This window comes from Lissotriton helveticus, chromosome 7, assembly GCF_964261635.1.
Source record: "Lissotriton helveticus chromosome 7, aLisHel1.1, whole genome shotgun sequence".
Lineage (NCBI taxonomy): Eukaryota > Metazoa > Chordata > Amphibia > Caudata > Salamandridae > Lissotriton > Lissotriton helveticus.
The window spans coordinates 1,586,232,474-1,586,260,230 of record NC_136068.1 but is presented as its reverse complement, the minus strand read 5'-3'; the positions used below and the strand labels follow the sequence as shown (position 1 = coordinate 1,586,260,230).

Sequence of the window (27,757 nt, the reverse complement as noted above, 5' to 3'; positions counted from 1 at the left end):
ATTGCACGTTAAAAATTTGCAATTCGTGATTTATGGATATAATCTTGAAGTCTATGTGAATAGTTCTCATTAATTCTTCAAAACCTATGTCAGAGATACTGCGTCCTCATGTGTCAGCAAGTTTGAACCCGTTGAATAGAGGGAAATTGAGAAACATGAGCCAAGTCACACCCTTGAATGGAAATACAGGAGAGGGCTGGGGGCTGACAGGTGAACACCTGTTCAAAGCACAAACATCAATACGAAGTGTCTGAAAAGTGCTCAGTCACCATGAGCTGGGTGTCGTGAAGACGTACGAGCTCCTCTCCCTATTGGTGGATAGAGCTTTCCGTCTCCTCTCCCACCCCTCGCAGTATAAATACAGGCCCTCTTTGTCCCTCCTCGGACCCAGCTCTGAGACCGAGTTGTGTTCTTGCTTCAACAGGGTTTGAACGGAACGTGGCTCCGAGTCCAGCGCTCTCCTGAAAACTTTAACCATCTTTCTTCCATCTACAACTACCGCCGACCACCACCCCACCATCATCAACGCCATGGAGTCCCAGGTGCGCCAGAACTACAACCGCGAGTGCGAGGCGGCCATCAACCGCATGATCAACACCGAGCTGTACGCCTCCTACGTCTACCTGTCCATGGTGAGTGCCTGCCTGTCTCTACTCCCGTAGTGGGGTCTATGTGTTCATATGTTCTTATTGTACTGTCAACACCAACAGTGGCGTAGCGAACCCCCTGGCCACCCGTGGCAGTACCTGCGTCTGCAGCTCCAAGACGGTAGGTAAGAGCGGGGGAGGCCACCGCCCCCAAAACTTGTGCTGCCCGGGGTGCACCGCCCCCACCCCCTCTAGCTACGGCACTGAACACCAAGCAGTGCTCCTCCTACTGCCTGTCCATGGTGAGTACAGGGTCTGTCTGTCGTCTATACTCTCCGTAGTGAGCTCTGTATGTCCTTATCTCCCTTTAGTGAGTACTCACCAGTGCTTAATTTGTAAAACATTAAGTGCCAGGGCCCTTCTTAGATGGCCACTGCAGCCTTCACCATTCATTGCCCTTGCCAGCGCTGCCAATGACAGTACCAACATAATACCTAACCTTCGCACTCCTATGAGTGTGACAATTCAGACTATTTCTGTCCACACAAACCTATAATAATGGTGTAAGAGGCTGGTATTATTAATTTTCAATGCCATTTGACTTAATCAACACGGTTGTTGTGCACATGTCAGACAGCGCCACCATGTGATAGACTGTCACTAGAACTGGTGCTGACAATTAAGTGCCGGTGCAGAGCACCAGAAACCACAGGCTCAAATTAAGCACTGGTACACGCTCTGTCTGTCCTTACTGCATGTTTAACACCGAGCTGTGCGCTTCCTATGTCTTCCTGTTCAGGCTCAAACAGGATCTGTCCTCACTGCTCCATAGTGAGTAACAGCTGTGTGCTAAACTGTATGTCTGTCCAATCCTGTATGGTGAAAAATTAGATGTAGGCCCAGTGGCGGCTCCTCGAGGGAGTGCTGCGGGGCGGTGGGGCGGCGGAGGGGCAGGGGAGGGGCAGGGTGAAGGGTAGTAAACTCCTGCGTATGGCCGAACGGAGTTAAGTTAATCCTTACTGCACAAATCCTTGCTGGACAGTAAACCACTAGCTGCATGCCTGCTACTTCTATCAATCCATGATGCGTACAGGAAGTGTCTGTCTGTTTGTCTATCCTACACTGTCATCACAGAGCCATGCGCCTCCTACTTCTAGGTGCTCATGGTGAGTACAGTCTTTGTGCTCACATTATTCTGTCAACCTGTCTGTCCATCCTTTATGGTCAACACCGGGCTCTGTGCCTCCTACATTTACCTTTGCATGGTGCTAACAGGCTGTGCGCCTTACACTGAACTGTCTGTCTGTTGCCTATTTCTGTTTTTGGGCTGTTAAACTTGTTCTAATGAGGTCTAGTCTTTGCCCAGACAGTAGTCCTATGAGTAAAAAATGACAAGCGAATGAAGTAATACTTTAAAAAAATGTACTGCATTATGCCACATAAGTTGTCTTTTCTTGCCGCATAACTGCTCAACCCTGCCGCATAATTCCAGTCACCCTGATTATGGATAATTGATTACCTCATTTAAAGCAATAATATGCACCGACAAAAAAACATACATTGGGAGCAAAAAAGACAAAGCAATATGCAAAAGTGTATCATATTGCTTTGTCTTTCAGAATTCAAAATTTTGCAAAGCTCAAAACTTCCTACTAAAATGTTCATTTTTCTGTATATCTTTTGTTTGTGTATTGAATAAAATATTTCATAATTTATACATTAGTTTAATGCATACTTGTTTCTGCAGTTGTGTGTATTGTTTGGAGGTTCTAATCACAGATATTGTTTAGGTGGGGGTCCTCAGTGTCCAGTAGTCATTCACTGGGGTCCCAATTAAATCAAGATGTTAAGAGCCGCTGCTCTAATGCTTTCAATGCCGAGATGTACCCCTCCCTGGTCTACCCATCATGCTATGCATCTGTCATCCTCGTGGTGCAGTCTGAACATTGGTGGAGAAGATATATGTTATGTTATATATGGTATTTGTAAAGCGCGCGGCTACTCCTAAGAGTGTCCCGGTGCTGACTTAACCCTATTGACAGAGCAATTGGAAGCGGCTACGTGTGGCTTGGCTGTTGATGAAACAACCAGGTTTTTAGCTTTCTCCTAAAGCTAAGGAGAACCTGTTCCTGTCTCAGGTGAGGCGGCAAGCAGTTCCAAAGCCTAGTAGCGGTCACCTGGAATGAGCATCCGCCCGTACGCGAACGGGCGTACTTTGGGACGATCGACAGCCTCTGCGTTGAGGATCGCACGGTTCTAATAGGAGCATAAGGCTGGATTCGGTCCTAATATAGGGGGCCCGACAGTATGAACAGCTTTGAAGACCAGTACCAGAGCGTTGAAGTTCACCCTCTTTCGCACCGGGAGCCAATGCAAGGACATCAAAAGAGGTGTCATATGAGCCCCAAGTTCAACCAATATGTTTCGTTTGGGGGTACATGCGTAGCCCATCTGTCACTTCCTAAACCACAGCCCCTTCTGATAGCCGCCACGAAGCCTGTGGTGTTTCTATATATGATTTTTGAGGGGGCCTCAGATGAAATTGGTGGAAGGTCACCTTCAACGACAAATCGTGAAGATGTGTGTGTAAGCACAAACACACATAAAGCACTTTGCATGCTGGGCCATGTGGTTTCAATGTTCACATTACATGGTGCTGTGATCTGCTGCTGACTGTCTCTCTTCTCTTATTTTCTAGTCCTACTACTTTGACCGGGATGACGTGGCCCTGAGTCACGTGGCCAAGTACTTCAAGGAGCAGAGCCACGAGGAGCACGAGCACGCCGAGAAGTTCATAAAGTACCAGAACAAGCGCGGGGGGCGCGTGGTGCTGCAGGATGTCAAGGTGAGCGCGCACATGGTACTGTAGGATGTCAAGGTGAGCGCGCGCATGGTACTACGTAATGTCAAGTTGAGCGCACCTGGTGCTGCATGATATCAAGGTGAGTGCGTCTGTTACTAAAGGTAAGGGCATGTGGTACTTTATTTATTTTATTTTATTTATTTATTTTTTGAGTTTTATAGAGCGCGGACAAGACCCTTGTAGGTATCAGAGCGCTTTACAGTACATGGGGATAATAATAACATACATACAGGATAGGTCAATGAAGAGTACATAATACCATAGGACAAACATAGAGAAGTGACCTGATGAGTGAAGGTAATACAGTAAGGGTAAGTAAGTCAAATAAAAATAACAACATTGAGATCGACAAAAAGCAGAGCAATAGAGTGCCAGACAAGAGCGAGCTGAGGAGACATGGTAACGATAAATAGGTTGATTAGGTAGACTAGTTTGATGCCATGTACGTATGTTCTTGCGGAATCATAGGTCTGTGATTAAGAGAATTTTGCCATAAGAATGCCTTTTACTTCCCGTTTGAAAGCTGCAGTGCAGGGGTTCAGCCTTGTTTCCGGGGAAAGGGCATTCCATATCCTGGGCGCCATTCCAGAGAAGGAACGTTTGCATGTTTTTTTCTTGTTGAATCTTTGTGGCTTCAGTTGGAGGTTTTCAGCACTTCTTGTGGATCTTATCCCGCCAGATATTATAAGTTTCTGTGTGAGATAGCTGGGTGCATTGTGGTGTATGGCCTTATGCGTCATGCATGCTATTTTCAGGTGAATTCTGGCTTCAAATGGCAGCCAGTTTAGAGATTTATGGTCAGGGGAGATGTGGGCCCTTCTTTTTGAGCCAGTGATGAGTTTCTCTGCCGCATGAGTAGAGGCTCTTAGGGGAGCCATAGTAGCTGTGGGGAGACTGCATAGCGAGACACTTCCGTAGTCCAGCCGAGGTAGAACTAGAGCTTGAACCGCCATCTTGATGTCATTGGCCGGTAGGAAGGGTTTCAGTTTCCTCAGTGTGTTAATCTGAAAGTTTGCGACCTTTGTTGCGTTACTAATGTGTTTCTGCATATTGAGGTTGCAGTCAAGGGTTATACCCAATGATTTAGCTGAGTCCACAATAGTTGGTTGAACGTTGAATGCAGTAAGTTGTTTGATCCAATCATACATTATGGGGACTTTGGCAGGTGGGGCAATTAGGAGGAATTCTGTTTTTGAGGCATTCAATTTGAGGTGATACTCTGCCAGCCATGTTTGGGCGGTCTTAAGGGTAGTGTTAAGCAAATTGATGTCTTCAAGAGTGTTGATCTTAAGGTAGAGTTGGGTATCATCAGCGTACATGTGGAATTGCACGTTGGACGCTTGTAGCAGATCGGTGAGTGGTTCCATGAATAAGTTAAAAAGTGTTGGTGATAGCGAGGATCCTTGTGGTACTCCTAGCGTAACTGGAATGGGTTTAGAGAGGGTGTTGTTGACCTTAAATTTTTGGGTCCGGTTTTGCAGAAATGAGGTAAACCAGTTAAGCACTGATCCAGATAGAGCTGTTGAACCGTAGAATGGGCCTATCAAATTTTTGTGTTTGACTGTATCGAAGGCTGATGAGAGGTCTAGTAGGATAAGAAGGCATGATCCGTTTTGATCCAGTATTTGAAGGGCCTCATCAATGATGTGTGTCATGGCTGATTCCGTGCTGTGATCTGCTCGGAAGCCGGATTATTGTTTGTTGAGAAGGTTGAAGTGATCAATATGTTTTGTCAATTGGTGTTGAACACAGTTTTCCAGAAGTTTGGCCAGTGTGGCAATATTGGAGATAGGTCGGTAGTTGTTTAAGTCCGTAGGGTGAGCTGTGGGTTTCTTAAGGATGGGAGAGACCTGCCCCACCTTAAGGGAGTCAGGGATGCAACCTTGTAGGAGTGAGCTGTTGATGATTTTGGTCCAGAGAGGGCGAAGCAATGGGGTAAGTTCTTTAACCGCATTTGCGGGAAGATAGGGTCTGGAGGTGATTGGCGGGCTTCAGGGAATTGAGAAAATTGCCTATAGCATCTTCAGAATAGGTGTTAAAGGATGACCATACTGCGTCGTTTTTTAAAACATACTTTGAAGGTGTTTGTAGTGTTACATATGTGGGTAGAGGGGAGGTTTTGGTGTGTGAACAAGAGTGAGAGATTAGGTCATTGAGGATATCTTTCTTGATGTTCTCAGTCTTTAGATTGAAGAAGGTAGAGAATTCTTCACATGTGGGTTGTGGATGAGTTAAGGCTTGTAGACGTTGAGGTGCGTCCTTAGATTGGGTTTTGATTATTTTGAAGAGTTTTTTGGGTCGATTTCTTGCTTGGTCATGTTGGTGCCTGAAGAAGTCTGCTTTTGTGCACCTTATCTTTCGGTAGTAAGCATTTCTCTTTCTTTTTAGAATAATGAGGAGCTTGGCGGATGGAACCGATCTTCAGTTGCGTTCAGTAGTTCTGAGACAACGTCTATCATCATTAAGTGGACCATTGAATCAGGGTCTAGAGTCTTTCGTGGAAACTCTCTTTAGTTGAAGGGGAGAACATTAGTTAATTATCAAAGTCATAGAGTTGAGATAATGGTTGGTAAGATCATGTACGTCGGAGGCACCAGCAGGAGGCAAGAGTAGATTGTGGCTGGAAATGGGTAACGTGTTTGGGTTGAGTTTTTTCCAGTCTCTTTTCCAAACTTTGGGTTTTGTGGATTGAGCCGAGTTGAGTTAAACTGTTTCATTGATAAAGAAGGTGATGATGTGATGGTCTGACCAATCACAGGGGAGGATCGACTCCAGGTGCGTGGAATCGCTCTTGGAGATTATTAGGTCCAAAGTTGCGCCTTTATTGTGTGTAGGGCTGTTGAAAATTTGGTTGAGGTCTAGGGCGTTGAGGAAGTTTTTGAGACTGTTGACCACAGTATCGTTGAGGTCATTCCAGTGGAGGTTGAAGTCACCCAGGAAAATGTGGGTGTTTTGTCGTCCGGTGTATGTCGTGACCATGTCCATAAGGTGTTCTGTGAAGATGAGGCTGTCACCAGGTGGGTGATAGATGGTGTGTAACGTACAGACAGGTTTGCCATTACTGTTGATGTCCAGGCACATGTATTCGCAAATGGGAGTGCAGTGGATATGGCTCTATTTACGGTGATGTTGCTCTGGTGGATGCATGCAACTCCTCCTCCTGTCTTGCCACTCCAGTCCAGTCTGATGATGTCATAGTTAGGTGGGACTGGGATGTCAATGGGAGGCGAGTAGGATCTGTAAGCCATGTTTCAGTAAGAATTATCAGATCCAGGTCAGTAGAGATGAGGTCTGCTGCGTCAGTTGCGTGCTTAGAGGCTGATAGGCAATTCAGGAGTGTGCATTTAAGCCGCGGAGTGGCGGGGAAAGTGGTGTAGTCCAGCGTGATTGGGACTTTACTAAGATTGTTGTCGTTTATTCCTCTATTGTTATGGGTGGAGGGCCTATTGGGGTCGGAGGGGATGGGGATGTGTCTGGGAGAGGCGGGACTCGCGATGGAGGGTTCATAGGAGAGTAGAAGAGAGCGAAGATCATTCTCCGAAAAAGGGTTGGTGGAACGCATTGGGCGGGAGGATAGATTACGGGAGGGTATTGATTTCCAGCAGGGAACATTACGTATGGGGATGTTAGGTAGGTGAGCTGGGAGCTTGCTAGATATATATGTTTTGTAGGATCTATAGACCCCTGGCTGTCTCGATAGCATCACTTTAAAAACGTGGAGATCCTCTTTGATTGAGTGAAGTGTGGCCATGATCTCATCTAATCTAGTATCAGATGTGGTAATGATTGGGGTGGGAGGCGGTGACATGGGTATGTGTGTCTGAAGTGTGGGCTGGAAGGGTGTATGGACTGCTATGGGGGTGAGTGGGTTAGTATGCGCATTTGAGTGTGGAGTGTGTGTGTGGACTGGTTGTTGATGTGGGTGGCTGAGGAGAGGGTTGGTGGTGGGCTGGTGTGTGAAGTGTGGTTGTGGCGGTGCGATTACGGTGACCCGTAAAGTGCAGGTGACTGAGTTAAGGGGGAATGGCTGGCCTGGGTGGGGTCCTTGCTAGGTGTGTTATTGCGAGTAGGGGAAGAGGTAGAGGGCACGATGATTGGTGAGGGGGTTGTGTTAGCGGGATGGGGAGCTATGGTGGTTCCTGAATTAGGTTCCAATGCTGTATGGGGGGAGCTGTGATCGCTCCTGGAGTGGGTTCAGTAGCTGTTGGGGGTGTGTGTGTAGTTTCGGTAGTGTTGGGTGGGGGTAGGTTGAGCGGGAAGGAGTCAGTTTGAGGTGTGGTATTGTGACGGGGAGACTGGGTAGAGGGAGAGATGACGGGGGCGGTGGTTGTGTAGGAGGGGTGAGGAGCTATGGTCGTGCCCATAGTGGTTTCAGTAGCTGTGGGGGGTGCGGGTGTAGTCGCAGCCATGCTAGGTGGAAGATGCGTGCGATGTTTCGGTGAAATGCCACTCGGTGTATCGGTGGGAGTGGTCCTCAGGGTAATCGGGGAAGAGGAAGCGATTGGAGTAGGAGAGGAAGCAACTCGGGTGATGGTAGTGGGGGTGGATTGGGAGGCAGCTTGGGGATTATCCACTTGTTCTTTAATAATGGGGAAGATGTTATCTAGGAGATTTAGGCTACGGTCCGAGGCTTGTATGAGGATGGTACCGTTGTTGTAGATAGGGATGGTTGCTGTTGCTTGGAAGAGTTGGGAAGGGGCAATAGAAATAGCTAGACCATGTGCTGATTTTCCCAAGGAAGAGACAGTAAATGTGGCTAGGAGTACTTTCCTCCATTGGGCTCTCCGTTTCGTGTGAAAGATGATGTCCATGGTTGTATGCCCGTTGCGTGGGGAGAAGCAGGGATCAGCGAAGAGGGTTTCAGGGTGTGATTTGATAAAATTGTGTTTGAACCGTTTGGCCAATTTTTTTGAGAGGCCGGGGGGATAGATGATGTTGTATGTGTGCGTGCCTGTGAGTTCCATGATATGTGTAGTCCGATAGGTGCCTTGAAGAGGGTGCCAGAGAGAGTACGAATAACTAGGACCCAGGAGGAATGCGAGGAATCCAGGGAGAAGGATGGGGGGCAGAGGAAGGTTAGGTGGGTTGAGGAACGTTAAAGTGAATGAATGTGATTGATTTCTAGAGGGCTAGGGGGACGATAAAGAAGTAGATTACATTGTTAGAGGTGTACAAAGAAATTCTGACCTTAAATAAGTCGAGAGGGTGGTCGGAGGACGTAGCTTATGTGTTAAATCCTTGTGGTGGAGTCGTTCCAATATGGCCACCTCCTTGGAAAGCGCCTCCTAGACCACTGTGTAGTCCTATGTCTTTTTCCATTAACTGTGGAACTCCCGGTGACATACATTTTTTGCAAACTTTGAATTGGTGAGCAGTGAGAGTGTGTGCAAGAGTATGCTGTTGCTCACAGCTGTTATTATTCACACAACTCTGATGATGCACCTCACGCACGGGGCTGACACAGTTATTATTCACACAGCTCTGATGATGCACCTTAGGCACGGGCTCACAGCTGTTATTATTCACACAGCTCTGATGATGCACCTCACGCACGGGGCTGACGCAGTTATTATTCACACAGCTCTGATGATGCATCTCAGGCACGGGCTCACAGCTGTTATTATTCACAGAGCTCTGATGATGCACCTCAGGCACGGGCTCACAGCTGTTATTATTCACACAGCTCTGATGATGCACCTCACGCACGGGGCTGACACAGTTATTATTTACACAGCTCTGATGATGCACCTTAGGCACCGGCTCACAGCTGTTATTATTCACACAGCTCTGAAGCTGCACCTCACGCACCGGGCTGACGCAGTTATTATTCACACAGCTCTGATGATGCACCTCAAGCACGGGCTCACAGCTGTTATTATTCACACAGCTCTGATGATGCACCTCACGCACGGGCATGCAGTTATTATTAACACAGCTCTGATGATGCACCTCACGCACGGGCTCACAGCTGTTATTATTCACACAGCTCTGATGATGCACCTCAGCACGGGGCTCACAGCTGTTATTATTCACACCGCTCTATTTTGTGTACCTTTGTAACTGTATATATGTAACTTGTTAGTGTGTTTAGTGTATCTTGTGTACCTTTTGTAACTTACCTAGTTCTTTTGTAAAGCGCTCTGACACCTTTTGGGTAAAGTTTGCGCTATATAAAACTTCATTAAAGAAAGTAAATAGTAAAGGTAAGTATTAATTAATTTCAGCAGTGGATATGCGAGTTCCCTACCCCTCCGTCATTAGTGTAATGTTGTGAGGGTACAGACCCGCAATAGCGCACTGACTACAGAGATTGGAATCGCGGCAATAACTAGGGTGGGTGAGCGTGTGCCCAGTCTGTTTCTTTATTCGAACGGGATGCCTCTGTAGTCTGCTACGATGGATGACGTGCGAGAAAGCAAGTCAATGCTGCAGCAGGGTGCCACTCGAACCACTGCTTCTTAACGGAACGTTTAGTGTCGAAAATGCTACATATGCCTCAGAGAACCGTCCCCGTATGGTACATGCCCTGACAACGTCCCTTAAGGATGCCACGCATATCCCAAAACCCGGGAACGGGGGCAGCAGCCATAGCTTCCTGCACGGAGTATCAGTTACGAACATACCCGGGAGAGGTCCAACGATCGTTCACTCTGATGATAAACGGCCATACCACACTCTTTAACGTTCCTCCCATCCTGAAAGTCGAGCCACAGGCTGGCCTAACATCCCCGCTCTGGGAGAAGCGATTAAAAACAGGTCAGTTACCGACTAACATTAAGAAACCCCTAACCAAGGCAACAAACTCGCTTCAAACTGGGCGGCTTACACAGCCTGTATGAGAGCGGCTGGAGAGTAGCACGTGCGGACCTGCCCCAGCATCAAATTAAATGGCATGAACGGACAGCAAAAAGCATGAAAACCACAACACGAAACCGAAACCTTCCGTGGGGCGGGACTTCCGTCTTCGGAAGCCTGCGCACGCGCCCACGAAGTGCCACGGAGAGAAGCAGTGCTGGTGACGCGGGGCTCCCATGCCCGAGGGAGATGCCCGCGGAGGCTGCAGAAGTCCAGAATGGCGGTAAGTGGCGCTTAGTTGTAGGGGGGAGGGGGGTGCGCTTGTGTGTGTGTGTGTGCGCGCACCTGTGTGTTGCCTGTGTGTATGTGTGCGGCGGCGGCAGCTGAGGGGGTGGTCTCTATGTGTGTGTAGGTGCGCTCATGTGTGTGTGTCTCTGTGTGTGCGGCGGGGGAAGCGGGGGTGTATGTATGTGTGTGTAGGTGCGCTCGTGTGTGTGTCTCTGTGTGTGCGCATGCGTGCAGGGGGAGGTGTGGCTGTGTGTTACGGCTTTCCAGGAGACAGGAGCTTTCCACAGCGAGCGCGTTCTTGTGCACATGGCCCGCTCAAATCGCCTTCTGGCAGAGGAAATGCGCGTGGCCAGGTGCTGTCTCCTGGAAAGCTGCGTCGCTCACAATAGGTCTCTGGCGAGACAGCGCTTCGCGCTGTAAATCGCCACGAGACCTAATAAAAAAAAGAGAGAGAGAGAGATTGGATATCTCCGCGCTCTCAGCGTTGTTATGGGCCGAAGTAGGGGGCGGGGCTTAGCAGCGGCTTTCTCCGCTGAACCAAGCGGTGTTTCCCACGGTCTGTTTGACCCCCGAATCTCTCGATCTGTGCTACGATATGGGCATGATGGTCGCGCAGCCGCTGGGAGAACCCGACTCGCTTGGGGCTGCCGGCAGCTACATCCATGGGCCCCCGCCTCCTCGGTTGACGTGGAAACCAGGAGCGAGGAGCTCTCGGTGCACTATGGTAACACTGCAGTGGTGCGGGGCGAAACCTCCCACGTTGCGGCCAACCCCCTACCTCGTAGGAAGTCAGCAAGGGCTAGCTCTCGCTACGCCTAGCCTCGTCTGCCGATACGTCTAGGGGTTGACGGGTCTTACTTCTGCCGCAGCGTAGGTCGGCTGCAGCCCCGTTCTGTGTCTGCCACCTCATCCCAGGGTCGGGGTACTTGCTCCAGTCGTTACAAAGGTCGCGCCCCGTCCTGTGGCCGCAGAGGTCCGCTCCAGCCTCGCTGAGGGTAGCCTATTGCCTCGACCGGAGTGGAGAGGCTAAGTTTGTGTAGACGAAGGTGGGCTGTGATGAATTCTCCCACCTCAACGCCAGTCTCTCAGCTTCGGTGATGGCGGCCAGTCAGTCGTCCATTCTGATGGCTATATCCAGGTGAGCGCCGATATCTGGCCCAATCCTTCCCAAAGTAACTTCAAATGCAGTGTGATTGATTCCGGTTACTCTTGTAAGATCTGTTCTGTTCCAAGACTGCCACTAACAGGGATATTCCACTTGAGGGATCCTAAGTGCTCGGAGCTCCTCCGGGGAGCTCCTACCAGTCGGCCATCTTGACTAGCTTACTGTAGGATGTCATCTTGACTAGTTTACTGTAGGATGTCAAGGTGAGTGAATGCGCGTGTGGTACTGACTAGGCGCCCCCCTCACCTAGAGGAGGGGCGCCCTTAGTCCGTCGTGAAACCGAGCTTCAGTTGGAGGGGCTGGTTTCAGTGGCCAGACTTCTTCATGACATGTTGGTACACGTTTCAAATCCGAAACTTATCGCATTTAGGTTTATAAGGCGGCATCCCTCGGGTCTCCTCCTCTTTGTCTCCTTGAACCCAGGAAAGCCGCAAGAGTGTTGGAAACAAGCGAGGCGTGTGGCACGGTGGGTTTAGGAAGGCAGTGAATGCGCGTGTGGTACTGCTTAATGTCAAGGTTAGCTTGCGTGGTACTTCAGGATGTCATGGTGAGTGTGTGTGTGTACTGCAGGATATCAAAGTAAGTCTGCGTGGTACTGCAGGATTTCAAGACGAGTAAGTACATGTGGTACTGCCGGATATGAAGGTGAGTGCGTGGTTCTTCCAGGATGTCAAGGTGAGTGTGCACGTGGTGCTGCAGAATGTCATGGTGACAGGGTCGCTCCTCCGCTATGGGGGGAGAGTGTCGCCCCACTACTTATAAGCAATGCGAAACATAAAGAGTTATTTTAATTTTATGTTTGACATCCCACTGCTTTGCGGTGGGCGGGTGGGCAGGGCTGCTCTGCTCCCAGAGCACGGCAGGGGAAGAGTTGTTTGCCCACTCCTGAAGTGCGCGATGATGGTTTGGTAGGCCCTCTCGGGCCGCCAAAACCAGTCATGCGCACTTCCCTCCATGCAGGCTGCATTACAACCTGCATGGAGAACATGTCCATCCCTTCAGCCCCTGGCTGAGCGCCATGTCACGGAGCTTAGACAAATCACAACATTGCAGTGTTGTGTTTGGCTTAGGTGCGGAAGACTGGCTGCCTGCCTCCTGTTCCCGTTGGAGGCTGCAGGAGAGCAGGAGCAGAGAAGACATGGGACCTGATATCGAGGTAAGTTTTTTTTCCCTGACCCCACCCCATGGCGGGACACCTGGCCCCCTCCCAACTACCGCGCCCGCCACCCGAGAGCCATGCCAGCCACGACTGCATGATGAGTGCGCACAGTTCTGCAGGATATCCAGGTGGACACACGAGGATGGCACCTGACCGTTCATTACAAATAATAAAGCCCACCATCATTCTGACGGTTTAGTCTTCGTCCGCCAAACTCTACATCAGGCCAAAGTGTCTTCCGAGTGCCCAAGTAATCTCAATTTGGTGAACAAAAGTTTGATCACAAACAGGCACGTCTGGTACAAGTAAGAGCTGTGGGGTGATGGGGTAGGGTGGGGCAGAGGTAGTTGGCAGGATAGGGAAAATAAAAGAAATAAATTAAGAGAACCACTTACCTTGCACTCGCCGCATCGGTGATGCGGCGAGCGCAAGGTAAGTGGTTTTATTTATTTATTTATTTTATTTTCTCTATCCCGCCATCTGTTAACTTCCCCACCACCCCAACCAACCGCTCTTGTCTGTAGCGGCCACGCATGAGCATAAATCGAGATTACGAACTGTTTTGCACCTTGGAACGCATACAGTATGATCACAATAAGGTAAACAAAAAAAAACATGTTTATAATTCTTCACCATCCCTTAATTACAACAAAACAAAAAGCATTGGCAAAGCCAATAGTTCTTGCTTTTGGCTTTGCCAATGGCGTACAGCACTGGTAATATGCTGTACAGCATGGCCAATTGTTTTTTTGTTTTTTTACTTTGAAAAAAAACACCTGTGTCATTTTGTATATTGTGCATGTGCAACTACATAGGCACACATGCATCATTAGGTCTCTCGAATTTAAGGTATTTATATTTTAGTAATTTCCATCTGTATTTATCCATTTTTATTTTTTGCTAATTTTACCAGTATTTATCCATATTTATTTTAGGTTTTGTGAAAAAATTAAGCTGAAATGTGTATATTTTGCATTTATTTAACCAGTTAACGTACACTCGTGCCTGAACGCCTGACAGGTTTCAATGATATATACACACTCAGATGACAAAATATGCATTTATAAGAAATCATGCAATTATTAGTATCAAGATTGTCCAAATCTACTGCTGTTTAAGGCTCTTTATTACATTTTCTTTCATTTTTAAATCCCCTTGCCTGTCAATCCGCACAGTTATTGATCTGGCAGTCATGACTGATATAATTTAGAATAACTCAAAAATTACCCAATTTCCGTTTTTATCCACATTTAAAAATAAATACAGACAGGAAAATAAATGCTTTTCTGTCTGTATTTATCAGTAAAAAATCAGTAAAAACGGAAAACCGGGAGCCTTAATCATAATGCATGTGTACCTACAAAATGACACAGTCACTGTTTTTTAAATTTACAAATCTGAGATGAATGGCAAATAAACATGAAAAAGAACTAGCGCAAAAGAGCTCCTTTTTCAAGGTAGAGGGGCTGTAACAATTTGCTGCCTTTTCCATCATAATACATAAAAAAAAGTTGTGGGCATAGGGGGGTTAGGAGGCAAGGGAGAAGCGGGTGGGGGCAGCAACCGATAGTGAACAGAGCAAGGGGAAAAGCAGCACATGAGTGAGAGCAACACAGGCACAGGTCTAGCACATAAGCGAGACATCAACAGGGAGCAAGGGGTAGGCAGGGAGTTTGCCACGACGAGATGCTCATGAGATATGAGCAAAACAGCACCACAAAGTGTGGGATGAGATGCACGCGAGAGCTGTAAAACACATACACGCTCTTTCATGGAGTGCTTAGTCAAAAAGAAGAATGTAGTTCAGTGAGGAGGGCAGTGAAAGGACAGAAGCCAGCCAATCAGAGATTGGCCAGGCACCCCCAGCAAATAGCGGAGGGGCGCCATTTGTCACTACACGGGCAGGAGCCAAGGCGGGAGTCTGTTGTTTTACATCATCAGGAGGTGCCCAGGACGGGAACATTCAAGGCATCGTGAGGCAAGGGATCAGCCTATTTTCCTCTCCACCACGCACCAGTACACCTGCTGGTGGTCTTAACTTTTCAAACCTATCCCAGGATGCCTAGAGCTAAGCATTTTGGAGGGATATGCCTGGTGACAGGTACCCCCGCAGGGACGGAGCACTACGCAGGGCCCTGGTTGGTATTGAACTGCAGGTATTGACCATTCCTATGAGGTACAGAGGGTAAGTGTGAGTTGCCACTAAGGGGTGCTTGCCAATAATCCCTGGGATGCCCTTGGTTCAGGGCTGGGGAAATGGATAAGGAATAGAGGGCTTCTGGCACTAACCATAATTATTGCATTGCTTGTACAATCGTTGCATTGTTTTGTGAGCTGATCTAATGATATATATTCTCATAACTGAAATGCCTATTTAACTATGGGTCTCTTTTCTCACTGAAGCTGTGTTTCAATAAAGATAAATGGCTACACCTTGGTTAAACCACAATCAAAGTTCTCTCACTGTGAGTCTTTTCTGTGGGAGGGGCAGCGACTTGCACCTTGTGAGCGCACTAAGGATGAAGAGAAAATGCCCTGGGGAGGGACAAATACAATATGGACAAGTGGGACAAGGAGAGCCTTCCAATAAGTAGCAAGCAACGGAGAAGGACAATAAAGCCACCCAATGGTATGAAATGAATCATTCTTCGGGTCCTTGATAGGGTGCTGGGCAGAAGGGGCCTACGATGAGCCAGTAAACCTACTCCCACAACAAGCTGTCTTTCCTTTCAGAAAAATAACGGGATGTTGGTAACATGCTGATTGGGTTCCTGCTTTAAATGTGAGGAACAATAGAAATAAGTCAATATAAGTAGCAGTGGTGGCCGGCACGGATCGGGCGTGGTGGAGCGGGGGCAGGGGGTGGAGGGGAATGTTAAAAAAAAAAAACACTTACCTTATCGACGCATCTAGCTGCCTCTCCACCATGTCAGACTAAGCTAGAACAGGAAGCAGGAAGCACTCAGGCTCCATTGGCCAATCACAACTCTGCAGTGCAGCGTTGTCCGTGGTCTGAGCGCTGTGCTTCGGCGCTCAGAGGGGTACTGGGGGCCTGGGCATGTTCTCTACCCAGGCTGTAATGCAGATGGGGTGGAGAACATGCTAAGTGCCCAAGACTGTTTGGCCGGCTCTAGAGGGCCGGCCAAAGCATCATGCTCATTTGGAGTGGGCAAACCACTTCTTCCCTGTCCTGCTTTGAGAGCAGAGCTGCCCCGCCCTGCAAATCAGCAGTAACAAATAAAATTATAATAACATTGAGTTATTATCTTATTATTTCTCCTTTAGTTACACTACTTAAAAGCAGTGGGTCGACCCTCCTCCGCCTTTGCGGAGGAGCCGCCTCTGATATGTGGTTGATACAAACATCTTGCAGTTAGAATAAGGAACTGAGGCTGTAAAATTAATAATATTGGTAGGGCTGTACCTTCGATACAGGTTAATTGTGGGCCAGGTAGGGCTGTATCAGATACGGGTTTATTGTGGCCCAGGTGGGGCTGTATCAGATAGGGGTTTATAGTGGCTCAGGTAGTGCTGCACCTTCAGATACAGGTTAATTGTGGGCCAGGTGGCACTGTATCAGATACATGTTTATTGCGGACCAGGTAGGGCTGTACCTTCAGATACAGGTTTACTGTGGCCCAGGTAGGGCTATATCAGATACGGGTTTATTGTGGCCCAGGTAGCGTTGTATCAGATACAGGTTTATTGTGGCCCAGGTAGCGTTGTATCAGATACAGGTTTATTGTGGCCCAGGTAGCGTTGTAGCAGATACAGGTTTATTGTGGCCCAGGTAGCGTTGTATCAGATACGGGTTTATTGTGGCCCAGGTAGCGTTGTATCAGATACGGGTTTATTGTGGCCCAGGTAGCGTTGTATCAGATACGGGTTTATTGTGGCCCAGGTAGCGTTGTAGCAGATACAGGTTTATTGTGGCCCAGGTAGCGTTGTATCAGATACGGGTTTTTGTGGCCCAGGCAGCACTGTACATTCTGTACCTTCAGATAAGGGTTTATTGTGGCCCAGGTAGCGCTGTACCGTCAGATACGGGTTTTTGTGGCCCAGGCAGCACTGTACCTTCTGTACCTTCAGATAAGGGTTTATTGTGGCCCAGGTAACGCTGTACCTTCAGATACGGGTTTTTGTGGCCCAGGCAACACTGTACCTTCAGATATGGGTTTTTGTGGCCTTATTAGGGCTGTACCTTCAAATAAGGGTTTATTGTGGCCCAGGTGGGGCTGTAACTTCAGATACGGGTTTATTGTCAAGTTTTCGAAGCTGGTAATTAATATTTTGTTATATGGTGTGCAGTGCATGGCCCAGACGGGGTAGTACCTTCCGATACAGTTTAGTCGTGTTTGGGGTATTTACATGGTAGCTCTTTTGACTACATTCATAATTTTAATTGTTGCAGGACTTTTCATGTCAGTTTATTAGTTCATCTTTAGGTCAGGGCCAGTTTTTTGTGGAATATGTAATCTTAGTTGATGTATTTATGCGTTTTAAACAGAGATGTTGAATAGAGGTTCAAACAGGGCATGCCTGCCCTCTGCAGATCAGTCACAGAATTCAGTGCCCTCTGTGTAACACTGGGCAGTGTACACGACCCTGTCCTCATTTCCATCTTCTTTCCAGCCCCTGAATCTTGAAGTACTGAGCAATTTCTTCTGGGAAGTCCGTGCCCGCGGGCTGAACCCGGCCGCAGGCTCTTGGAAGATGTTTGTGGTTTCCTCTAGTATCCGACCAAGGCCGCGAATTCCCCAAATGCTGTCGGAGATGCAGTCTGCCTGACTCGCCGCTACCCTGCGGCCTGTGCGGGCCACGGAAGCTGTGGGTTAGGGCTAGGGTGACCAACTGGCATTGGTGCAACTTCAGGACTGGAGGTCATAATTCACGACAAAACTTCAGGACAATTGGATACGTTTTACATACACATCAGAGGACGCGCAATAGTATATAAGTAAGCCCAGCCATATCCAAACATATTCAACCATTTGCAAACCTATCCATCATGAATCCTTCCATCTATCATTTCACTCATCCATCCCTTCATCCATCCTTTCACTCATCCATCCATTATCCATCCATCCACCCTTTCACCCTATCCATCTGTACACCCATCCATCCACTCATCTACCCACCCATTCATTTACTCATCCATCCAGCCATTTACCCTTTCACCCATCCAGCCATCCTTTCACTTACTCATCCATCCACCCAGTCACTCATCCTTCCACCCGTCCACCATTTCAGTCATCCATCATCCTCCCTTTCTCTCTCCATTGACCCTTTCACTTAGCAATTCTTCCTTCCATCCATACACCCACCCATCTATCTACTCATCCACTCATGAATCCATTCATTGACCCTATCACTCATCCATCCTTTCTCTCATCCATTTATCCTTTCACTCATTCACTCATCTATTCATCGTTTTGTCCTTCTACCCTCACTTTCACTCACTCATCCATCCTTACATCCACCCTTTCACTCATCCGTCCACCCATTCACCCTTGCACTTATCAATTCATCAATCCATCCATCATTTCACTTATCCATCCACCCACTCAGTCACTCATCATCCACCTTTTCACTCATCCATCCTTTCACTCATCCATCCACCCCTTTTCCCATCCAGCTCCCCTTCCACCCATACATTCAGCTACTTAACTTTTCATTCTTCCATCCTTCAACTCACTCATGAATCCATCCTCTCTCATTATCCATCTATTCAATCTTTCATTCATCCATTCACCCTTTCACTAATTCATCCAGCCATCCACCCATCCCTTCACTTACTCACTCGCCCACTTTTTCATATTTATTTTGAGCTGAGCCTTTTTGAGAAGAGGCCCATCAAGAACTTCACCCTCGCTGCAGGGGCCATTCCAGGACTGGGACAGAAGTCACCACAGGGGGGGACAGGAGCCATCACAGGTGGGGGGAGGGGAACAGGAGCCCCCACATGGGGGGACAGGAGCCATCACCGGAGGGGGAACAGGATCCACCAGGGTGGGCACGGGGGTGGGCATGCAGTATTCTAGTATCATCTTGGTCTCTTCCAGGGTGGGATAGGGCTCCTCACCCCCTCCTAGACAAGACAACGAGAAGACATTCTCTCTTTCCAAAATGTTAGTTTTGCCATCCCCCACTGTGATGTACAGTACTTAAAGGAGATACTCCAAGAGAACTGATTTAACTGATTGTCCTCCATACTTTGTTAATCAGTGTGGGTGCGATTGTGCCATTTCTTTATTTTATTACATTATAGACTGCATGTTTGAAGAATCGAGGTTTGTTTACAATTTAGTGACAGTAATTAAGCTCTCTGAAGAGAACCACATGCTGCCTCGGTGTAATCAGGGCAGGTTCTAGGATGTTTGGGGCCCTAGGCAGAAAGGAAATGTCTCACACAAATTGCAGAGACATGACACATTCAGGGCTGTTTGCATCTGACCTGTTGAATAACTTATTCGTGGAGTGTTATCCTATTCTATAATACTCAATTTAAACAAGGAGCAATAAATAGTTTGCAGTTCTATTTAATGTATATAGGATACATAAACTCTGCAATGTTCTCAATACATTTGATTCAATTTGGTTAGAAAAAGATGAATTGCAATGACACAGTATTACAGAGGTGGAAGGCGTAACACAGTAAGCCTCCTGTAGAGCGGTGGATCGGCAGCCGACACGTGTTTCTTCACATAGTAACTTTTCTAAGGCTTAAAAAACAATCCAGAAAATGTGCTCGAATGTCGTAGACACACAGGTTCTTCTTGTCAGGTTGACCGAGTCCTATTCAGTCACTGCGTCAATGTCATCCGTAGCGAGAACCGCACCACACAAATTCAGTTGGTCGAATATTTGTCAATCCAATATAAGGGTATTGTGGCCCTTGCGATTCGGTCAGCTTGTTTTTATAGAGAGTGGTCCAATATTGCCTCTAAAAGAGGTAACCAATTGGTAAAGTCTTTATTTCAATTCTTTGATTCTGTACGTACGAACTTGCTATTGGATTGAAAGGTTCATTTTATTACCTCATGGACAAATTTTTCGGGACGGCTTTCAAACACGGCGAACTTTGGAACGAAAGGGGAATATCACAGCCCTTTGGTACCTCGAAATTCTATGGGCTTACTTTGGTCCATGAGGTAATAAAATGAACCTTTCAACCTAATAGCAAGTTCGTACGTACAGAATCGAAGAATTGAAATAAAGACTTGACCAATTGGTACACTGAATTTGTGTGGTGCGGTTCTTGCTACAGATTACATTGACGCAGTGACTGAATTGGACTCAGTCAACCTTACAAGAAGACCCTTTGTGTCTACGACATTCAAGATAATTTTCTAGATTGTTTTTTAAGCCTTGAAAAAGTTACTATGCAACGAAACACGTGTCGGCTGCCAAGCCACCGCTCTACAGGAGGCTTACTGTATTACGCCTTCCACGTCTGTAATACTGTGTCATTGCAATTCATGTTTTTCGAACCCAATTGGATCAAATGTATTGAGAACCTTGCCGAGTTTATGTATCCTATATACATTAAATAGAACTGCAAACTATTTATTGCTCCTTGTTTAAATTGAGTATTATAGAATAGGATAACTCTCAACGAATACATTATTGAACAGGTCAGAGTGCCAAGGTTTATCTCTATATATAACATGTACACTGGGTTCAGTTGAACAACAGTGGGTTGACACCTGAGGTAGTGGGTGTTTTGTTCTTAACCTCGAGGGGCACCAATATTATATGCGAGTTTCCAACCTACACAAAGATTGATGTGCTAACTTTGAAACCACCACTGCCGTTTGTTGATTGTTGTAAACCTTCAATTACTGTTGGGCTTGATCATCTCAATTGCTTGCTCATTGCTCAGGGGGATATAGTTCAAAGTGAGGGGTATTTTCTATTTCTGGCTACACCGGAGCCAGGGTAGAAGCACACAAGGGAGAAAGCACTGAGGAGCAGGGGGCTGGGGGGACAGGTATTTGGGAAGGGGGGGCTGCATAAGAGGGTGCAAGCTGGAAAGTACTTGCACTCTCATGGAGTGCTTAAGAAAGAAGAAAAAAGTAGTTCTCTAAAACTGGAAGGATAGAAGACAGCTAATCAGAGAGAGGGGAGAGTGGCTTTGTTCCAGGTGAGGGACAAATGCAGGATGAATAATCTGGGCCATCAAATAAGAGGCAAGCAAATGAGAGTCACAATAAAGCTAACAAATGGTAAACAGTAGATGATTATAACCCTTGTAAGCTTTTGGTAAGCCCACAATAGTTATTTTGTAACCTGACAGCTATGCTGTCTGGTTGGTTAGAGCTAGTAATCCATTTATCTCATAGCTGAACAACAGTTTTGTAACGACTTACTAGAATTCCTCTTTTGTTGTCAATTTGAGTGTTGGTGTTTTGAGCTTCCAGACGGGCTAACCTACTCTATGTAATTTTCACAGAAACCAGAACGTGACGAGTGGGTCAACACCCTGGAGGCCACGCAGGCGGCCCTGCAGCTGGAGAAGACCCTCAACCAGGCCCTACTGGACCTGCACAAGCTGGCCACCGATAAAGCCGACCCCCATGTAGGTTTTCGAGGCGCTTGCTCCTGGTCTGGAGCAGTGGGTGGACAAGCCTAGTTGCTTATTTTTTTTTCACCTTGACTTTTGCAGTGTCTTAGGAAGGGGTGAAGAACACTCTAAATTTAATAGGGAACTGGTTCCTTTCACCCTTCACCTCAGACCACCTCACTCCCTACGAGCTGATACTTCGCGTGCAACAGTATTGAGGGTGCCAGTTCTTGTAACTGGGCTCAGACACCACCTACTATTCACTACTGCATGGATCAGTGTCTCCCAGCCAGACACATGACAGAGTAAAGAGCTGAAATATTAGCATCAAAGAGATGAGCAACGTCAGTGACCTCACAGACCTCTGTCACTGTCCGCAAAATTGTTCTGTGATAGACACTTGAACTAGTTGAAAGGAAATTTTGCACACATTCCAGTGCACCCACCACCTCACCAGACATGAAGGGTGTGGTTGGAATACTCCTTTAGTCTGCACTCCAATGTGTCTTATTGCAACACCTCCCCATGACTCTCGTAGTACATTAACTCCTCTCACAGTAACCCCTAACCCCTCCGTGGTAATCACAGTAGCACCTCCTATTAACTCTAGTAATATATTATCACCTCCGTGGAGCTCTCACAGTAGGCCCTCTGCAGAACTTTCACAGTAACACCTAATAACTCTTGCAGTACATAAACACCTCAGTGGTACTTTCACAGTAATACCTCTCAATAACTCTCACAGTAACAACTCTCAAAACCTCATGTAGTGCAGTAACACCTCTGTAACACTTGAACAGTAACAACCCTGTAGAACTTTCACAGTAACACCGCCTAATAACTCTTGTAGTACATAAACACCTCAGTGGTACTCTCACAGTAATACCTCTCAATAACTCTCACAGTAACAACTCTCAAAACCTCATGTAGTGCAGTAACACCTCTGTAACACTTGAACAGTAACAACCCGTAGAACTTTCACAGTAACACCGCCTAATAACTCTTGTAGTACATAAACACCTCAGTGGTACTCTCACAGTAATACCTCTCATTAACTCTCACAGTAACAACTCTCAAAACCTCATGTAGTGCAGTAACACCTCTGTAACACTTGAACAGTAACAACCCTGTAGAACTTTCACAGTAACACCGCCTAATAACTCTTGTAGTACATAAACACCTTAGTAGTACTCTCACAGTAATACCTCTCAATAACTCTCACAGTAACAACTCTCAAAACCTCATGTAGTGCAGTAACACCTCTGTAACACTTGAACAGTAACAACCCTGTAAAACTTTCACAGTAACACCGCCTAATAACTCTTGTAGTACATAAACACCTTAGTGGTACTCTCACAGTAATACCTCTCAATAACTCTCACAGTAACAACTCTCAAAACCTCATGTAGTGCAGTAACACCTCTGTAACACTTGAACAGTAACAACCCTGTAGAACTTTCACAGTAACACCGCCTAATAACTCTTGTAGTACATAAACACCTCAGTGGTACACTCACAGTAATACCTCTCAATAACTCTCACAGTAACAACTCTCAAAACCTCATGTAGTGCAGTAACACCTCTGTAACACTTGAACAGTAACAACCCTGTAGAACGTTCACAGTAACACCGCCTAATAACTCTTGTAGTACATAAACACCTTAGTGGTACTCTCACAGTAATACCTCTCAATAACTCTCACAGTAACAACTCTCAAAACCTCATGTAGTGCAGTAACACCTCTGAAACACTTGAACAGTAACAACCCTGTAGAACTTTCACAGTAACACCGCCTAATAACTCTTGTAGTACATAAACACCTTAGTGGTACTCTCACAGTAATACCTCTCAATAACTCTCACAGTAACAACTCTCAAAACCTCATGTAGTGCAGTAACACCTCTGTAACACTTGAACAGTACCAACCCTGTAGAACTTTCACAGTAACACCGCCTAATAACTCTTGTAGTACATAAACACCTCAGTGGTACTCTCACAGTAATACCTCTCAATAACTCTCACAGTAACAACTCTCAAAACCTCATGTAGTACAGTAACACCTCTGTAAGACTTTAACAGTAACACCCCTGTAGAACTCTCACAGTAACACCTCCTAATAACTCTCATAGTACATAAATACCTCCATAGAACTTTCACAGTAACACCTCCAAAGAGCATCTCGTAGTACAATATACATTGATTCATACTTTATTCGGCCATATCTGACCATAAAATACAGAAGCAATAAGAGCAATTGAATGATTATAAAACAAATAACTCCATCAACCTCAACATAATTTATAAGAAAATTATCCAATAACCATTAAGCATAATAGCTAATGCTCAACAAAATAAAACTACTGCACATAAGTCCTTTAAAACAATTCACAGATCTGCATATAAAGTCCATAGTGCATCTATTAATTATGAACTAATCAAGAACAGTAAATATCTAAAGTCAGAATAAAAACATTTTAAAACAGGCGGTACTATTCGTCCATAGTTTTCCTATCTGAAACAGCTGCTTTAAGGAAAGAACACACCCTGACACTGATACTGAAATATCTAATGATTGCAATTTGTGCAAGGCCTGTTCACAGCTTCAGTAACCCTAGGATTTAAAAAGAGGTTTAAAAAAAGTCTCCAGGCATAACTAAAACAATTACACAAAAGGATGTAATGCATTAGTGATTATGAGGAAACCCCATTACAGGGACAAGCCCTGGAGGGGCCTCCCAAGGTGTCAGTTGGCATTCTAATACTCATAAGCCACCATACCGAGCCTGATCTAAAACAGAAGAGAAGGGACCTTTCCCATTACGTTGGTTCAAGAGAAAGAGAATCAGTATGGCCTGGCAGTTCGGGCTGGACTGTACCAATTGGGCGCAGGGTCAAGACTGATTTGCATATGGCTGGGTCCAAACTGGAATGGCATGGTGAGCAAAAAAAGATGGATTTAGGCCCAGATCTCTGTACTGGGGTGAATGTATTACATTGTTCTGCATTCTGTGGGATGGGTATGCCCAGACGTGGGTCCCTTGCTCTCCATGCCACTGGAGTCAAGCTGTCCTGGCTAATGAGGGCTGAAAGCCCAAAACCAGTCCTAGATGCTTGTTCCCAGTCCAGGGAGGACCTGGCCTGGCAGTTCAGGCTGGACTGGGCCCATTGGGTGCAGGGTCAAGACTGACTTGCATATGGCTGGGTCCAAACTGGAATGGCACAGTGAGCAAACAATGATGGACTTAAGCCCAGATCTCTGTACTGGCGTGAATTTATGACATTGTTCTGCATTCTGTCCATCAATTGTTCTTTTTGCATCATGTTTGTTGGAGACAAAACCGTTTATCACAAAAATAGTTTGTGAATAAAAGACATTTCCAACCAAGGGATTGCCTAGACACCAACTATGGCCATGGTCTCCCTGTTACAAGTAATCTGAGGCCTACTACACCCTCCGTTTTAGTATCAATGGCATGACAGGATTACCGAAGGGGAAGACCAAGTCTTGCCTCTTACTCGCCCTCGCACACCCCGAAAGATGTCATGCTTCATCATCAGGCTTTTAGTGCTCCTCGTCAGACCGGTGCTGCAATGTCTGACGGACCCCCAAAGGGTCTCTTTAGCGGAGATCTTTTAAAAGAGAAACAGCTGTATGGTGTGTGCGGGTTTGGGGGCGGGGCAGGTGTGGAAAAGGATCCCGTGAAGGGTAGTGAATAAGTGGGTGCGGGAAAAGTTAAAACTACCTAAGGCCATCCACTGGATGGTAGTTTATTCTTGTGGTGTCCTTGGTAGACTAAAAAACCAAAAGGTTAGTGAGTTACATGGGGCTCAATGTGCCAGTGTAACTAGTCACAAGGTCAACATGTTTCACGCTTAAACGTCCTAGTGATCAGTCTTGTTTCTTCAGGACCTAAAAATGAGGGGTTAGGAAAAGTGCACGTCAGGGAAGGGGAAGTAGGTTACGCAGTGGTAACCCTGTAAGGCTTGTGGTGTGGCCTGGTGAGAAGTCCTAGGGTAAACTAATGATCACTATAAGTTGATCCATCCACGTGGTGCCCTCGCAGTGTAGGTGCTGGTCTTCCCCTTCGGGATTGGTTTCCTTGAAATTGGGGATATACATCTGCCTCTTTTCCTCTTCTCTCACCTCTGCCTTTCTCTCACCTCTTTTCTCCCCTTCTATGATGGGTGACATTCATGCACCCATTATCATGGAACAGTGTCCTCTTTGATTTAACCGTAACAAGAGGAGCACAGACATTGGACCTTAACAGGCTACTGGTCCCCCCCTTCCCCTTATTGATTCATGACAGGATTGCCACCAAGGAGAGAAGTAGGTGCCTAGCTGAGCTCATGAGAATTAGTATATGGTCCTTTCAGTAGCAGAAATGTGCACAGCTTCGGCTCAGCAAGCTGGTTTTTAACTTTCAGGTCTTGAGTGCCAGGATGGAGAACATGGGGGCTCAGAGATGAGCACATCTGATAAGCCAGTGAGCAAGAGCAAGAAAACCTGGCAGTAGCAGATCAATGACTCCAAAACAGACAAATACATTTATGTGCTTCTACAGCGGTCACTAGGCGCCCATATGATAGCTCGCTCACTTTGCTCTAGAAGTACTCGTTCTACTATTCTGACCTCTTTTGATGGATTTACCCCTTTACTGTCTCATTTATTCTTTCCCTAGTGCTGTCTTTTTCATCAACTCTGTTTTAATCACTTAAGTAACGGGCACACTGGTTCTATCTTTTTGGTTATTTACCCTCTCTTTTCGCAGCTCTGTGACTTCCTTGAGTCCGAGTACCTGGAGGAACAGGTGAAGGCCATCAAAGAACTTGGAGATTACATCACCAACCTGAAGCGACTTGGCGTGCCCCAGAACGGCATGGGCGAGTACCTGTTCGACAAGCACACCCTGGGGGAGAGCAGCTAAGCTCCCCAAGAGGGAACACCAGCCTGCAGCACCCTCTCACCGCCCAGCATTGCAGATGCCAGATTCTCCTAGTGCCTAGAAGTGATGTCTCCTCTAAGGAGGATGGATGGAATGGTGTGTCAGACTTGGGAAGAAACTGATATGTTGGCGATTTCCAGGCCTCGGGAGCAGCAGATGCTGTGCCAGTCAGCATGTTTCCAATAAATTAATAAATAAAGGTTTTCAGCATTTTACTCTCTTGTCTCGAAAGCCTTATTTACAATAGAGGCGTGGGGCATCCTCTTATAAAACATATACAAAATATGCAATTGTTCAAGTTAAACAAACACGTATGTAATCAAATGGAGACAGGTACACTACCTTTAACCTGTGGGTAGCTTATCCACCATGAAAGTGTAAAGAATTGTCCGCACACAAGGTTTGCGTGTTAACTTCTTTTATTAGAATAATTGCACCAACATGGGCTCCGCGTAGCGAAGCGCAAGGAATGCTGCCACTCTGCTTGTCATTAGCTGTCCAACTGTCAAAACACTGACAGCGGATGGCAAGGGAGGCGCTACGGTGTCCTAACAGGGACACAAGAACAGCATAACAACAACGGTGTCCTTGCAGGGACACACAGGCAAACATAACACATCCTCCTCCTTTGGAAGGAGAGAAAGAAGGAAAGGAAGGAGGGCAGAAGAAGAAGAGCAAGGAATACGAGGTGCAAGAGGAAGCGAGAGAGAGTGAACCAGGAGAGAGATAGAAAAAGAGGGTGAGAGAGAGAGTAACGATTGGCATAACAATGTACTAGCGGTGTGAGTAGGGTTACTCACAAATGTAACCTGCCAGTTTGATGGGAGGTAGCAACCTCCTGCCTGCTCTGCTAGTAGTGGTGGGGCGCAAGGTGTCCTGCATGGGTGTGGCAGTTAGTTGCCTTCCAGGTTTGTTCACAATGTTCCCCTCGGGTAAAACACGCACGGGTGTGGTGGCAGGCTGCACGGCCGTTTTGGGTAAGAAGGCATCAGTGGTGCGGGATTCAAAGTCAGAGTCATCGTCAGATAAACCTGTGAATTTATAACCGGCAATCCTATTCATGGGGAGCTCACTGGAATCATTGCAGGGCTTACCATTGGTGGTCTCCTTCAACGTTTTATTGTACAAGGAGAGGGCAGAGAAGTGCCACACTTTGCAGTCACTCAAGAGACCGGAATTGCAGAACACTTCGCGTACAGTTAAAGGTGGAGAGTACCTATCTTGACCTTTGCCTATGTGCCCACTTTTCTTGACCCTGACAGAGTCGCTGATGTTGAGCTCAACAGGTTTGCAGCCATGTTTCAGGTCGTATATGGCCTTACTACTGGACTGAACCCGTATCAAGTTCTCCTTAACCCGGTCAGCTGACCAGTGCACTCTTTTCATGGCCA

The 27,757-nt window shown here is 46.7% G+C and overlaps 1 protein-coding gene across 1 annotated transcript; it reads left to right on the top strand.

Moving 5' to 3' along the window:
* The first annotated feature begins 372 nt into the window (after positions 1-372).
* LOC144770542 (ferritin heavy chain B-like) lies at positions 373-26,581 on the top strand. Its single transcript, XM_078655144.1, has 4 exons — positions 373-632; positions 3,286-3,432; positions 21,310-21,435; positions 26,193-26,581. Exons 1-4 carry the CDS (start codon positions 531-533, stop codon positions 26,346-26,348), a joined length of 531 nt encoding a protein of 176 aa, XP_078511270.1. The 5' UTR covers positions 373-530; the 3' UTR covers positions 26,349-26,581.
* The last annotated feature ends 1,176 nt before the right edge of the window (positions 26,582-27,757 follow it).

Bases quoted from the DNA above. Each gene is read 5' to 3' on its own strand.
- LOC144770542 (XM_078655144.1), top strand. From the start codon at position 531: ATGGAGTCCCAGGTGCGCCAGAACTACAACCGCGAGTGCGAGGCGGCC. The intron at 633-3,285 runs GTGAGTGCCTGC...CTTATTTTCTAG, and splicing joins CCTACGTCTACCTGTCCATG to TCCTACTACTTTGACCGGGA. The intron at 21,436-26,192 runs GTAGGTTTTCGA...CTCTTTTCGCAG, and splicing joins CCGATAAAGCCGACCCCCAT to CTCTGTGACTTCCTTGAGTC.